At 51.2% G+C, this 14,641-nt stretch overlaps 1 protein-coding gene across 1 annotated transcript in view; it reads left to right on the forward strand.

Annotated features, from left to right (window-relative positions):
* Nucleotides 1–9,656: 9,656 nt before the first annotated feature.
* Nucleotides 9,657–14,641, forward strand: part of CHRNA5 (cholinergic receptor nicotinic alpha 5 subunit) — a 247,414-nt gene continuing 242,429 nt past the window's right edge. Inside the window, exon 1 of the mRNA XM_086959420.1 lies at nt 9,657–10,060. Coding sequence (XP_086815546.1) covers nt 9,940–10,060 — 121 coding nt within the window. The 5' untranslated portion in view covers nt 9,657–9,939. The remainder of the gene's footprint in view (nt 10,061–14,641) is intronic.

Genomic DNA, 14,641 nt, shown 5'->3' on the forward strand with positions numbered 1-14,641 from the left:
ATATATATATATATATATATATATATATATATATATATATATATATGTCAGTGTGTGTGTGTGTGTGTGTGTGCACTCTTTCTCCCTCCCCCTTTATGATGGCACCCAAAGAAATAGTTTATTTTCAATTTTGCACAGCGCTGACACAGTAAGGTTACAACTGAGCACTAATAAAACATGAAATTATCAAACACCCCTGAGATCCCGGCATGTAAAACTGCACTTGTATCCCACAGCACACATTTTATAACGTACTACAAATAAGTACATTGGCATAATACCACATCATTGGTACCAAAATGATGGTTTACATATATGAACAAGAACAGTGCCTGCATAGCTTTTAGAACATTTGCATTTCTTACTTTGTGTTCTGTTACGTGGAAGGTATGAGTAAATGCTTATTGCAACAGCAAGCTGACTGTAGAAATGACACTCAGGGCTGGTTTTAGGGCAATGCAACAGGTGCAGCCGCACTGGATGCTGACCTGGAGGAGGGCACTGGCCTCAGGGGGGCAGTGTGTTAGCAATAATGTAAGATTTAAAAACACCTGCTGAACAGTTCCTTATGGGTCCAGCTTTCAGTCAGGAATACAAATGGCAAGATAACTTGTGATTAATGTTCCTGCTAGAGAGAGAGATTGGAGTTCTGTCTAGTGGCAGATTTCACTCGCCATAAAGTAGAGAAGAGGGTTGATATGCCTGTTGCTAAGAACAGATCTGTATGATATGTTGATAGCTGAGTAGATTAGTGAAGCCAGTCTTTACCAGGGCTTCAAAACAAGAATGCATGTAAAAGAGGGGCTTTGGAGAGATAAGGGGCACTTTTGCGGGGTGTCAGCGAGGGAATCAGAGGAGGAGGTCATGGGGGGCGCCAAAAAAGATTGTTGTACCGGGCGCCACCAGAGCTAAAGCCGGCCCTGGGGACACTTGCTCCAGGGCGGGTAGAGCAGCTGAGCAAGAGCAAACTGGAACACCCAGGATCTCCTGGCTCCTCAGTAGTCGCAGCCGGCATGACTCTTGGGTGGAGGGGCGGTAGGTCACGCAGGGAGTCGTGCAGGCAGGGGAGAGTTTAATTTTTTTTTTAAAGAAAAATTAAGTTACCTTCGCCGGCCCGGTCCTGCGTCGTCTCTGCTACTCACAGGAAGCAGGCAGCCTCCCTCCCCTAAGCCAACCACAACACTGCAATGGTAGCATTGGGATCTTTTGGGATGCCGACCACAGGCGTCTATGGGGAGGCCATTTTGCCCATGTAGCCTACATGGAGAAAAGGCAGTGTGTATGACTAGTTTGGTCGACCATGGGGCTGACCAAACAGTTAGTGCCCTTAGAGTGTGCAAGCTACTCCTTCCCTGCCCTAGAGCAGAACCACCCACCTGCATGCCCCCAACTAAACCCTTCTGCTTTCTCGCTATGCAAGTAGCAAAAACATAAAATGGTATTTATAATACCATTTTATGTTTCTGCTTCACGCACTGCGAGAAAGCAGTGAGTGGGACGACGCTCCTCCACCCACATGGATGAGCCGCCCTTGCTCCTCAGCCTATGCAGCGCTGCTCTTCTACAGAAAGGAACACCGTCACATGCGGAGGAGGGACCACTGATAATTCTGGGGCCATCGCCACTGCGTCTGGGAGAATTTCGGATGTAGGGCATGTGCAATTACAAGGCCGACTATGAAAATTGTTGAAAACTTGTGATTGTTTTGGTAATATTGTTATTGTTTACATTTAAATATTGCATACTCTGTTTGTCTCTCTGTTTTATGAAGATAATTACCTGTTGGTTATTATATGTATACTTATGACAAAAATTAATACAGAAATGCAATACAAAAAAAAATTGAAAATTGTTGGGAACGACTTCCCAGATTGATGGCGCTGGCCTTCACTAATCAACACCAAGTCAGCCGCGGGCGCTGCACGTTCCGTGTCTTTCAATGTTTTAATCTTGTAATCTTTGTAGTAGGAATAGCAGGCCTAGGTGGGTTCTGCTTGCATACTTCTACACGACAGAAGGATTTTAGACAATATATTCTTGGAGAATGCCGGGCCCCGGGGGAAGCACAGTCGCAGACTAGTCTTCCCCCGGGGTCATTCGCGCAGGATAGGGCAGGCAGGGGAAGGGGAGGAGTTAGGGGGTGGGTATATAGGCGCAGGGGAGGAAGGGAACTTCCTCTTCCTGCGCCTGGCACCATCGGGAGGGAGAAAGAAAGGGAGTCCAGTGCAGAGCTAGTTTTCAAAAAGTTTAGCGTAGTCAGGGACCCTGTTGTTTCGTTCGGCGTCGGGGGCTGTTTGCACGCCAGCCGTTTTTTCCTTCACACGCCTGAAGCGTGATATTCGGCACGATGTTGGGCGTGACGTCCGAGGAGGTCCGGGCGGCCTTATTGCTGCTCGCGCGGGCTGGTCGCGAGGATCTACTACAGCCAGGTGTGTTGGGACAGGCGTGGGTGGGGGCCACCAGGGGCACGCGCGCCGCCTCGGCCGGTGTTAAGGCCGCAGTTGTGGCCTGTCAGGAAGACGAGCCAGACGCTCTTGAGCATGGGAGCGATCGGAGGGAGGGCGCAGCGCCCAGGGACCCGGCGAGGGGCGGGAAGCGTAAGAGCCTGCCCCCGCGGGCCTTCCCTCCGATCGAGTTTCTGCCTGGGGCCACAGGGGCTGTTGTGAGGGGCGCGGCCCCCACGCCTCAGCTTCTGGGGCCTGTCCACGTGCCGGCCGGTGCTGTGGTGGGGGAGGGGCAGGGGGATAGCCTTGATCGGCCCACTTTGGTTACGGAGGGAGCTGTGGGGGGGCACATGACCCCTGAGTTAGTCGAGAAGCCGGCCCCCCCCCACCCTTGGGATGGACCTGAGCGGTGACACTGTGAGGGCGGATGATGGTCAGAAGGAGGAGGCCCCCATCGACCTGTCCACTAGCTTCAGGGCTGGCACACCTGCCCCGGCGAGGCAGGAGGCGGTGGGGGACCCTGGGGACCGGGGTGGGCTGTCCGCCCTGGCTTCCATGGGAGGGGGGCCTGGCTGGGTGACTGGGATGCCCCAGGTGGGCTTCTTCCCCCCGGGGGCTGAATTTTACGGCTCCTGCCCGCCCCCCCAGATTTGGGGCGCCACTTCCTGGGAGGATAGGGCCAGGGGGGAGAGGATCCTGGAACAGATCCAGGAGGTTAGGTAGGCAGAACAGACCAGGGCCAGAGTGGGTGCTGTCTGGGGCCATGAGGTTGAGGGCCCACCCACCCCGACCTCTGAGGAGGAAAGGGAAGCAGAGCTGGAGGAAGAGCTGAGGAGAGTCAGGGCCAGAAAGTCTGTTCAGGACCCCCCACCCCAGAGAGTTATGGCGGGAGTAGGGACGGCCAGGACGGCTTTGAGGCCCGATGGTTCTGGGGCCCGCTCAGGCTGGAGCGACCTGAGGGGCGGGAGGGGATCCAAGCTGGCGGCTGTCGGCAGAGCCCGGGGGTGCCTGGCTGGGCGCAAGATGGCTCCAAAACGCAGGACGGAAGCAGCAGGGTAGTCTGCGGCAGCTGTCCCTCCACCGAGGGCTCGGGCTCCTGCGGCACGTGTGGAGACTGGCATGCGTGTGCATGGGGGTGTGCAGAAAGGCGGGAAGAGAGCTGTGAAGGAAGTGGAGAGTGTGCGGGTGGATCTGGAACCGGTGCTTGAGTTGGATTATGGCGCGGAGAGTGATGAGCTGGAGGACAGGGAGGTGCGGGATGACTTGGTAGGCTTAGGGGGCGCTGCGGACAACGGCGACCTTGGTGTTTTGCAGGCCCCGGTGTCGACGAAGACCAAGGCCGGGACGGCAGCGGTCCAGGTGACCGTGCCCAGAGGACGGCCCAGGGATCGGAACACGGCACTCACAGGTGAGGGTGCCTGGTGGGCAGCCTGGGATGACGGTCCCCAGGGGGGGAGGGGCGTAAGAGGACTTGCAGGTCGGTGGGAGTTGGCGATGGTTCAGTGCGGGAGGTGGAGGTGGAGAAGCCATCGGGCGGTCCACCTGAGGATGGTGAGAAGGTAGACGGTAAGTCAGTGACATTGGGGGTGCAGACGGACAAAGGGGAGGGTAAAGAGGAGAAGGGAGTGAAGGTGCCGAAGAAATTGCCATATATGGGGCTGGCTATGCCATTGGGTTCACATCTCTCAGAGAAACTAAGGGCTCGGATTTGGAGGCATGAATTTGTGGATGTTTTTAAGTTACTGCAGGCAAGGAGGGGTCCAAGGAGGAGGAGTGGGAGCTGACGAGGCGCCCTAGGGTGCCGGTGACGATGGAGAACTGGACGTTAGCGTTCTTGATTTATGCCAGTATTTACTGCGAAAAGTATTTGGACAGGGCGATTGCGCTTTTCAAATACATGGACATCATTCGCAAGGCCCAGATGCAGTTCGGGGGTTTTGCCTGGCTGAGCTATGACGAGGAGTTTAGAGCCAGGGTCAGTGCGAATCCTGAAAAGAGTTGGGGGGAAGTTGATCAGGAACTCTGGGTTCAGTGGATGGCGTTGACGCACTCCACTGCGTTCACACACACGGCCAGCGGCTTGCCGGTTGTGTATCGGTCCTTTCCGCCGCGTTCCGCCCAGAGCGTGGCGGCTGGAGGCACGTGCCCAGAACCATCGTCTCAGGGCAACAGTCCAAGCCGGGGGGATATTGCACGGGGGCCTGTTGGAGCTACAATAAGGGGTATTGTTCCCGGTATCCCTGTAAGTTCAAACACGAGTGCTCAAATGCGGCGGGAAACATGCCCTTACTCAGTGCCTCACCCTCACCACACCCTCGGAGCAGTGGAGGAACACCAGGGGGCGGGGCCACCCTGGACCGAAGGGCGCCTACACCGGTTAGGGTGGAGGCGATGGCCCCGTGGCTCTCGTGCTACCCGGATCAGGAGGTGGCGGCGCGACTCTTCTGGGGTTTCACGGAGGGCTTTAGAGTGGGCTACCAAGGTCCCAGGGAGCGCCGTTGGGCCGACAACTTGAGATCTGCGAAGGAATTGCCGAGTGTAGTGTCTGCTAAGTTGAAGAAGGAGGTTGAGGAAGGAAGGGTGGCTGGCCCGTTTACTGACTGGCCTTTGGAGGATCTGATCGTCTCTCCATTGGGGGTGGTGCCGAAGAAACAGGAAGGGGAGTTCAGGATGATACACCATCTATCATGGCCGGAGGGCCAGTCGGTGAACGACTTTATTGCAGAAGAAGATTCTAGAGTGCTCTATGCGTCGGTGGACGATGCAATCCGTCTGGTGAGGATGTGTGGGACGGGAGCTGAATTGGCGAAATGCGACATCAAGTCAGCCTTCCGTTTACTGCCTATTCACCCGGCGGATTTTTCGCTCTTGGGCATGCAGTTTGGGGGGGGGGCATCTACGTGGACAAGGTTTTGCCCATGGGGTGCGCCATCTCCTGTACTCTTTTCGAGCTGTTCAGCACTTTCCTGCAGTGGGTCATGGTGCGAGTCAGTGGGTGCCGTGAGGTCACTCACTACTTGGATGATTTCCTCTTCCTGGGGAGGGCAGATTCCGGGGATTGCGGCAGGGCCCTGTCACGATTCCAGGAGATGGCCCTTCAGTTTGGGGTGCCTCTGGCGCCGGAGAAGACGGCTGGTCCCAGCTGTTGCCTCACGTTCCTGGGGATCGAACTGGACTCGGTGCAGTGGCTGGCCCGCCTCCCTGCGGCCAAAGTGGCGGAGATACTGGCATGTCTGGACTGGGCGGTCGGGGAGAAACGGATTCCTTTGCGAGCGGTTCAGAAACTTCTGGGTTTCCCTAACTTTGCATGTAGGGTAGTGCGGGCAGGGCTGACGTTCTGCAGGCGGCTCGGCATGGCCATGTCGGGGGCAGTGATTCCACATCACAGAGTCAGGATTTCCATGGGAGTAAGGGCAGACTTGAGGACCTGGATTACATTCTTGCAAGACTTTAACGGTGTGTCCCTGGACTTTGATGAGGAGAGGGCGGTCTGGCAATGCCAAATTTACTCTGATGCGGCTGGGTCAGCGGGGTTTGGTGTTCTCTGGGACGGAAGGTGGTGTGCAGAGAGCTGGCCGACTCCATGGCTCAAACAAGGGAGGAGCATTGCTTTCTTGGAATTCTTCCCTTTACTGGTGGCACTGGAGGTGTGGGGGGAGGAATTTCGAAACAGGGCTGTGCTCTTCCATGTGGACAACATGACGGTGGTGGAGCTGGTGAATAATCAGAGGGCAAGGGACCTGAGAGTGCTGCGGCTGTTGCGGAGGTTCATGTTGGCTTGTCTGCAGTTGAATGTGGTGTTTCGGGCTAAGCATGTCCCTGGAGCGAATAATGACATTGCGGATGCTTTGTCTCGTTCGCACTGGCAGCGGTTCCGGCACCTGGCACCGGGAGCGGATACATGCAAGACCGAGCTGCCGGCCGGCATCTGGGCCTTGGGGGAGTGAGGATGATTGGACTGGTGGAAGGTTCACTGGCAGAGACCACGAGGAGGACATATCGTTTGGCATGGTCTGAATTTAGTGCTTTCATGGGCTGGAACCTGGATGGTGTCGTGGGTGTTGAGTCTGAAGTGGAACAGGGGCTGAGACGTTTTGTGTTGGATTGTATTGATAGGGGTTTGACTGCGGCTACAATTTCTGGTAAATTGGCAGGGATATCCTTTTACTGTGTTCTGTTTCTGGGTTTTGATCCGACCAAAGATGTGATCCTGAGCAGGATGTTGCGGGGATGGGGCAGGGAACGTGGGAACGTGGGAATGGGGGGGGGGGCAGGCTGCGGGAAGCAGTTACTTTTGAGTTGTTGGTCCGGCTGGTTGGGGTGTTGCCGGAATGTTGTTACAACCTGGTTGAGGTTGGCCTTTTCCATTTGTGTATGGTGTGGATGTTTTTTGGGGCGTTCAGGGTGTCTGAGTTGTTGGGTACAAGGAGAATGGCTGGCAGGTTGTTTGAGGAGATTTGGGTGGATGGAAGTCGCCTGGGTATTTGGTTGCGGTGCTCGAAGACTGATCAGTTGGGCAGGGGTAAGTGGGTATGGCTGAATGAGACGGAGGGCGGGGTGGTATGCCCTGTGTTTGAATGGCGAACTTTCCTGGGGACGGTGAGTGTGGCGCGTGGGGAGATTTTTTGTCACGCATCTGGCACGAGAATGACGGCAGGCCAATTGTTGGCGGTGTTGCGGAAGGCTTTGCGACGGTTGGGCCTGGATGCGTCTGGTTTCGGGACTCACTCTTTCAGAATCGGGGCTGCGACAGCTGCGGCCAGGTTGGGGTGGTCCTGGGATAGGATTAGGAGGATTGGGCGGTGGAAGTCACGCTGTTGCGAGAGGTATGTGAGGAAGTAAGGTGGTCCCAGGCAGGATGTTGGTTGATTCATGTTGTTGTTCCTGTTCTAACATCTTTTTCTTCGTAGGTTGCGTGGGTGGACCGGGCAGTAAGACGGTGACATGGATTGTTGGGCACTCATTCGTGCATTGGGCGTCCAAATATGCGGAGCAACAGGTTAACGGCCGTAACCTGGGACTGAAAGGACACTTGCACGAGGTACAATGGTGGGGCAGGCAAAGGTGGCATGCGATGGGGGGCACTACTGCCCTGGCTCGGGAAGATGATCCCGCAACGGGATGCCCTGATTTGTTGATAATATACCTGGGAGAAAATGACTTGGTGCAGCTGTCAGGCTTGGCGCTTTTACAGCTTATGCAACGGGACCTGGAGGTGTTGAAAGCCAGGCTTGCAGGGACCTGCAGTGCCTGGACAGAATTGGTCCCCAGGAAAGTGTGGAGAGGGGCAATGAAGCATGGGGCAATCGAAAAGGCACGAAGGAAGCTCAACAGGGCTATGAGACTTTACTGTGGTGACAAGGACATTAAAGTAATTGCACATGGAGGGATTCGACCCGAGGAACCTTTAGTTTTTAGGGACGACGGGGTGCACTTCTCCCAGCTGGGCAATGCTTATTACATGATGGAGATGAGAGATGTGGTGAGCAAGTTATGGAATGAGGCTATCTGGTGTCGCAGGGAATGAATGCGGGGTGCGTGGTGCGGACTGGCGGTCCTTTGAGGGGGGGTGGGGCAGTGAACCGCCCTACAGGGGGTTCACTGGTTGGCGGTACTTTGAAGGGACAGGGGGGTCAAGAGCGGGCACACCCATCCCTTGGGGGGAGTTCGAATGGCGGATAGAAGCATGACTGGCAGGACGCAAGGAGTGGGCTGGATGACAAGTGATTGAGGGGCAGGAATAAAGCATGGTATGGAGCTTCTATGGCTTTGTGATGAGATGGAACGAGTGAAACGAATGAGAGGGGAGTGTGAGTGGGGGTTTGATGTTATTAACTGTTTATGTTTATTGTTATGTACAGATTACGCAGTTCTGGTCTAATAAAATGGCCTTTTACGCTGACACTGTGTGGTCTGTTTATTGCGCGATGCCGGGCCCCGAGGGAAGCACAGTCGCAGACTAGTCTTCCCCCGGGGTCATTCGCGCAGGATAGGGCAGGCAGGGGAAGGGGAGGAGTTAGGGGGTGGGTATATAGGCGCAGGGGAGGAAGGGAACTTCCACTTCCTGCGCCTGGCACCATCGGGAGGGAGAAAGAAAGGCCACCCACCCACCCACCCGGCAGCTGGAGGTGTGTTTCGGGTCGGTCTATAGCGTTGCCAGTTTAGGCCAGAGCTGCTTTAGGCGGTACTTTGAAGGGACAGGGGGGTCAAGAGCGGGCACATCCATCCCTTGGGGGGGAGTTCGAATGGCGGATAGAAGCATGACTGTCAGGACGCAAGGAGTGGGCTGGATGACAAGTGATTGAGGGGCAGGAATAAAGCGTGGTATGGAGCTTCTAGGGCTTTGTGATGAGGTGGAACGAGTGAAACGAATGAGAGGGGAGTGTGAGTGGGGTTTTGATGTTATTACCTGTTTATGTTTATTGTTATGTACAGATTACGCAGTTCTGGTCTAAAAAAATGGCCTTTTACGCTGACACTGCGTGGTCTGTTGATTGCGCGAATCTGCTTTGTAAAAGATGTATTGAATAGTTTATATATTGCCCTTCTTGTGACTATGTTTGTATTATTGCATTTGGCAGGGTAGAGATGGGCTTGAGTGGGAGTGATGCAGGACAGCTCTCTGATCGTTTGGAGGTGGTGGCGGCGGGCGGGGGGTGGAAGTGAATATGACGCAGGGACATAACAGTGGGAGGCCTGTGGAGCAACGGACAGCAAAGCAGTAAATATGAATTAGCATATTAATAGAGCAGGTGTTCCTAGAGAATAAATGCATTCGCAACTAGGCATTCATCATACGGTCATTTAGAGGCCTCAGTCACGAATATGTGCGTCTCCATTTTTATTTCAAATTTATTGATCGAGTTTATCGATCCATATTAATTATTTACGTAAAGGCTACTGACTTATTTGCCTTCTGGCGTTTTATTAAATTTGAAGAAAATGTGTATGATGCGCTATAACAAACCATGTTTTTTTTCTCGCGCTTTAGACTTAATACACAGCCAGGGGGGCAGACAGGCAGCTTGCAGATAAAACGCCTGTCATGGAGGCCGTCTGTCTCAAGTTCAGAATGACGGTGGTCGCCTTGCGCGACCTCACAGTTGGTGCCAAAATCAACGGTGTTTTGAAATGTTCGTGCTGGAATTGTATCCGCTGGGCTTCCATAGCAGGGCCAGGCAGCCGCCTCAGTCGGCTCGCGCTCCCTGCTCTGTCTGAGAAGAGTTATGAGCGCGGAGGAGGGTCTGCATTGCTGATGAACATCCCCGCAACGCTGCCTGCTGTCGGAGCCGCAGCTGGCTGCACTAATAACCCGACGCCGGGGCCCGGCGCTTGTTCGAATGCAGAATATCACCTACGCATTCCCAATGGAGCAATATGTGGCGTGGTACTGAAACCAATCTTGGTGTGTCCCCCCTCCCTGGGCTTCTGGTACATGTCAGAGCATCCAGAGCCCGCGCGCCTCCATCAGAGCTGCTGCCTGCTGCTGTAATGGATGTTTTTACACATCCACTCACGCTTTAAATGCATTTACGGTTTCCAGTGCAAGATGGATAGATGTGAACACTGGTTTATGCTGCTGTGCGTATGTTTAAGCGGACAGGCGAGTGCTTTTGGTAAGTAAATCTTCATGTATGATAGACATGTGTCTTGGATACCCAGACACTATTGTTTTTCTATTATTTTTTTTGCATGGCAAATAATTGACGTTGGCAGCTGGCAGAGCAAAATACGGAGAATTGAAGTAAAACAATATGTTTCATTCATTAATAATATGCACGCTACATAATACAGTGAGCGTTTAGAAAATATAAGAAAAATGCATTCCGTGGTACAACTACATACTCTTTCTCTGCCTCAGCGCTATCCTATGTGTTTGCCTTGGTATCTATCCATAAACATTGGCTTCACTGCACAATTAGTTCTCCTAGTGCATTAAAATAAAATGAAGCTGCTATGGTAAAACGTGTACTTCGCGAAGATTAAAATGAATTCTTTTGTAATTGAGTAGCAAGTGACTGACAAGTTGTTCCTGCCTTTGATAATTATACGACCGGTGCGTTTTGAAATTGATAGTATGGCAGGTTTTCTTATAGTTCTTTGGGAACTTATTTAAGAAAGGCACTGAAAGTACATGCGAGTTCCTAATATTGCTCATGTCGCAACGAAGAATAAAAATGTATGCTGTCCTTCAACTTAGTCTTCATTTGCATGATCATACAGCTAATAAAAGGCGGGTGTGTTTATTTCAAGAGGATTTAAGGTACTATTTTATGAACTTCAAAAAGGAGTTAGTTGTTTTCACGGAGATCTGGAATAACATTGTGCATTAGTCTGTGCTTGATTCAATCCCACTCTTAGCAACCTGCAGTTTAGTTATAGTAATTTACCGTCCAAATTTGAGCCTTAAGCATTTTTTGGGCCCCAGGCAAAACGTATTTTCATATCTTGCGGCCACCTGTTCGGAGCAACGAAATTTTTTTTTTTTTCTGCTAATTCAAGCCAAGCATCGTGTATATATATATATATATATATATATATATATATATATATATATATATATATATATATATATATATATATATATATATATATATATATATATATATATATATATATATACTAGCAGCCCTTCCCGACCTTGTCCGGGAGCAATCAGGCTTCCCCGACCCCCGCCTGCCCAGACATTGCCCAGCAGCCCGGGCCCCCGGCCGCTCCGTCCCCCGCCTGCCCCGTCCCCCGCCTGCCCTGACATTGTCCCCCGGATGTCACAAAGGCCCAGTGTTGAGGTGTTCTGCATAAAGCTGCATGGCAGATGCTGTAAGTCCCCGTCCCCCGCCTGCCCCGACATTGTCCCCCGGAGCCTTTCCTCAGCCGATGTAAATTGTACCCTTCTGTTTTGTTGTAACTCCCCATCCCCCGCCTGCCCGACATTGTCCCCCGGAGCCTTACCTCAGCCGCCGCTCCTCAGTTCACCGCTCCTCCTTCTGTTTTGGTGTAAGTCCCCGTCCCCCGCCTGCCCCGACCCCCGCCTGCCCGACATTGTCCCCCGGAGCCTTACCTCAGCCGCCGCTTCTCAGTTCACCGCTCCTCGTCGCTGGTCACCGCTCCTCCCGCCGGTCCGCTGCTCCTCACCTCCTCCCCGCGCCATGTCCGCCACTCTTCACCGCTCCTCCCCCGCGCCATGTCCGCCGCTCCTCCGTGCGCTCCTGGACGCCGCTCCTCCCCGCACTCCTGACGTCAGCACGCAGGTCGCGGCCGGCGCTACTTCGAGGGGACTACTTTTTTTATAATGTACATTTTTTAAATATAACTTATTTTTTAACTTTATATAGCCTATGTCCATCTACACACCCTGAGGATTACAACGATGTATCGGGTGTGTGGATTGGCGCTGTGGTTCCCGAGTTTACCCGCCTCAAAGCCTCAAAGTTCTTCCTTTATAATAGTAGTATAGATATATATGTATATGTATATATATATATATATATATATATATATATATATATATATATATATATATATATATATATATGTATATCATGTGATCAAGGGCAGTCCCTGCCCGAAACGCGTCATGCCTACCTGAACTGCTGACAAATGGATAATAAAAGTTCGCTGTGACACTCTGCTGAATCGTGTGGTGGTCCGTTACTTCTGTGGTCTAAACTGGGAACAGAAATTGCTCCATATATATATATATATATATATATATATACATGAAAAGTTTCGAGCTGATCCGTCAAGCAGGGGCCGAGAAAAAAGGGTGGGGCCCCAAAATAAAAGTTACCCATGCATTTTCCCGTAGACTTCTTTACACAAGGCTACAGCAAAAACTGCTGAACGTAACTACACCAAATTTGTCAAGAAGTTAGATCTTGGTCTACAAATTGTACTTTTCGTGACTTGGTCTAAATCTGTTCAGTCTTTTTTGAGATATTAAGGGTTATAAGTTATTGTATGTCTGGATGGTGGGGGGGGGAGGTGGGAGCACCAATTTCAAAAATAGAGTGTTATGATTGTTCTAGGTAACTTTAATTCCGTTGGGCCATCTCGCTCCAGCAGGAATCAGACTCCCGCAGGAGCAAGCACTCTGATTGGCTGCCAGCAACATGAGAAAAATGTTGCTGGCAGCCATTACAGGACCCGGGGACTCAGTACGCTGTCCTGAACATGTTTAACAATCATTTGCAATGCAATAGGTCCCGCATTACTGATAGCTTGAGGTATTGGCATTGCAAATAATAATGCAACAACAATAGCTCATACTTTCAGTAATGCAAGACCTAGTGCATTACAAATACTTGCGTAGTAAACCAGGAACCAGCATTGCATATCTCAGTGCAGTGCCACAAGCTGCTCCTAGAGGTCCCTAACTAGCAAGGTACCAGCATTATATGTCTCGGGCAGTACTGCAAGCTGCTCCTAGAGGTCCCTAGTGAGCAAGGCACCAGCACTGCATGTCTCTGTGCAGTACCGCATGCTGCTCCTAGAGGTCCCTAGTGAGCAAGGCAATAGCAATGCATGTCTCTGTGCAGTACCACAGACTGCTCCTAGAGGTCCCTAGTGAGCAAGGCACCAGCACTGCATGTCTAGGTGCATTACCGCAAGTTGCTCCTAGAGGTCGCTAGTGATCATGGCACCAGCACTGCAATGCTAGGTGCAATACTGCAAGCTGCTCTTAGAGGTCTCTGGTGAGCAAGGCACCAGCACTGCCTGTCTCGGTGCAGTACCGCAAGCTGCTCCTAGAGGTCCCTAGTAGGCATGACACCAGAACTACATGTCTAGGTGTAGTACCGCAAATTGCTCCTAGAGGTCCCTAGTGAGCAAGGCACCAGCACCAGACCTCTTTTGGTCACATATGGTATTGCACCCTGCAGAAGATATTGTAAATCCACCCTGCCCACAATGCATTGCATGCAAGACAGTATTACGAGTACATTCAAATAGCTATGTCCATATATACAACTAGTTGCTTTGAAATGTCACAAAAGAATTATTATACTAATTTCGGATTAGGTTGTACTCTGATGAAGGGAAAGTTATAGAATGACTCATATAAATGTGAGATGTTCTAGTGAGCGAAGTAACCACTGCCAGCCCAGCTTAGGACCAAGTGTGTGTCTTGCCTGAAGCCCTTTTAGAAAACAGTGCCTTCAGACTGTAATTAAAATCTAGGGAGTAACAACACATGTAACAGGGGGTCTCCACATGGGAGGTTACAAGAAGAGATAATGTGGTACCAAGGAGGGACTATTAAACCTATTGACCAATGAAAAGTCACCATTTACAAAGGACAGGGACAGGAGCCAATTAAAAAGATGGGCGAAAAGTGGGCAGAGCTTTATGCCCATATCCTGAATACAGCATGTCTCGAAGAGACAGCACAAGTGCTGCCTAGGCGAGACCTAAAAAAATATATAAGAGGACAGGGTAGAGATACCCCTTGACCACTTAGGACCGGCAGACCCAGAAGGACTCCCCCTGGTATAGAAAATAGAAACCTTCACAGGGGTCCCACTGATACTTGGTCCTTTTAAACCAACAAAGAAGAAATTGGCACAGAAGCTGAAATATAAAAGTAACATCTTTATTAACCTCAAATGAGTGAGACTACTGCCTTAGCAACTGAATGAGGCAGTCTGAGGAGTACAGAAAACAGAGACCTTATATATGCTTAGGGTTACATAGTCAGAATAAGACCAAGGGGCAGTCCTGGCACATGTAAGCATGCAAAATAACTAATATGGGCATGCAAGATCTGCTTGCTCAACAAAGTGGGAGGAGAGTTACTCCTCCATACAGCAGCAAAAATAGCCTGACAGTTCTACAAGAAGAGCAGGTGCATTCTACTAGCTAGGCCCTTCTGAGCATGTGCGAAGGTGTAAGATGCTAAATATAGTTTGTTTCTAGGCAGATTACAAGAGCAGTCAACACTGAGGGAGGACAGAGCACATGGCGAGCACGTGGCAACACATGGCAAACAAGATGGCTGCTAGAAATACAAAATGGCTTTCAGCTCATGCTAACAAATCCCTGCAATATTTAACACTGGGGTGAAAAACAAAGAAAACTATAACAACTGTTGCGATCCCGTGGCACTCCTGCAAGATCATAAAAACAAAATGTAAGCTTTTGGGCTAAGCATACATGTAATATATTTATTCCATCAAAACTTGTGACTTTTCTGATGAAGG

The sequence above is a fragment of the Lissotriton vulgaris genome, chromosome 2_2 (assembly GCF_964263255.1).
Source record: "Lissotriton vulgaris chromosome 2_2, aLisVul1.2, whole genome shotgun sequence".
Lineage (NCBI taxonomy): Eukaryota > Metazoa > Chordata > Amphibia > Caudata > Salamandridae > Lissotriton > Lissotriton vulgaris.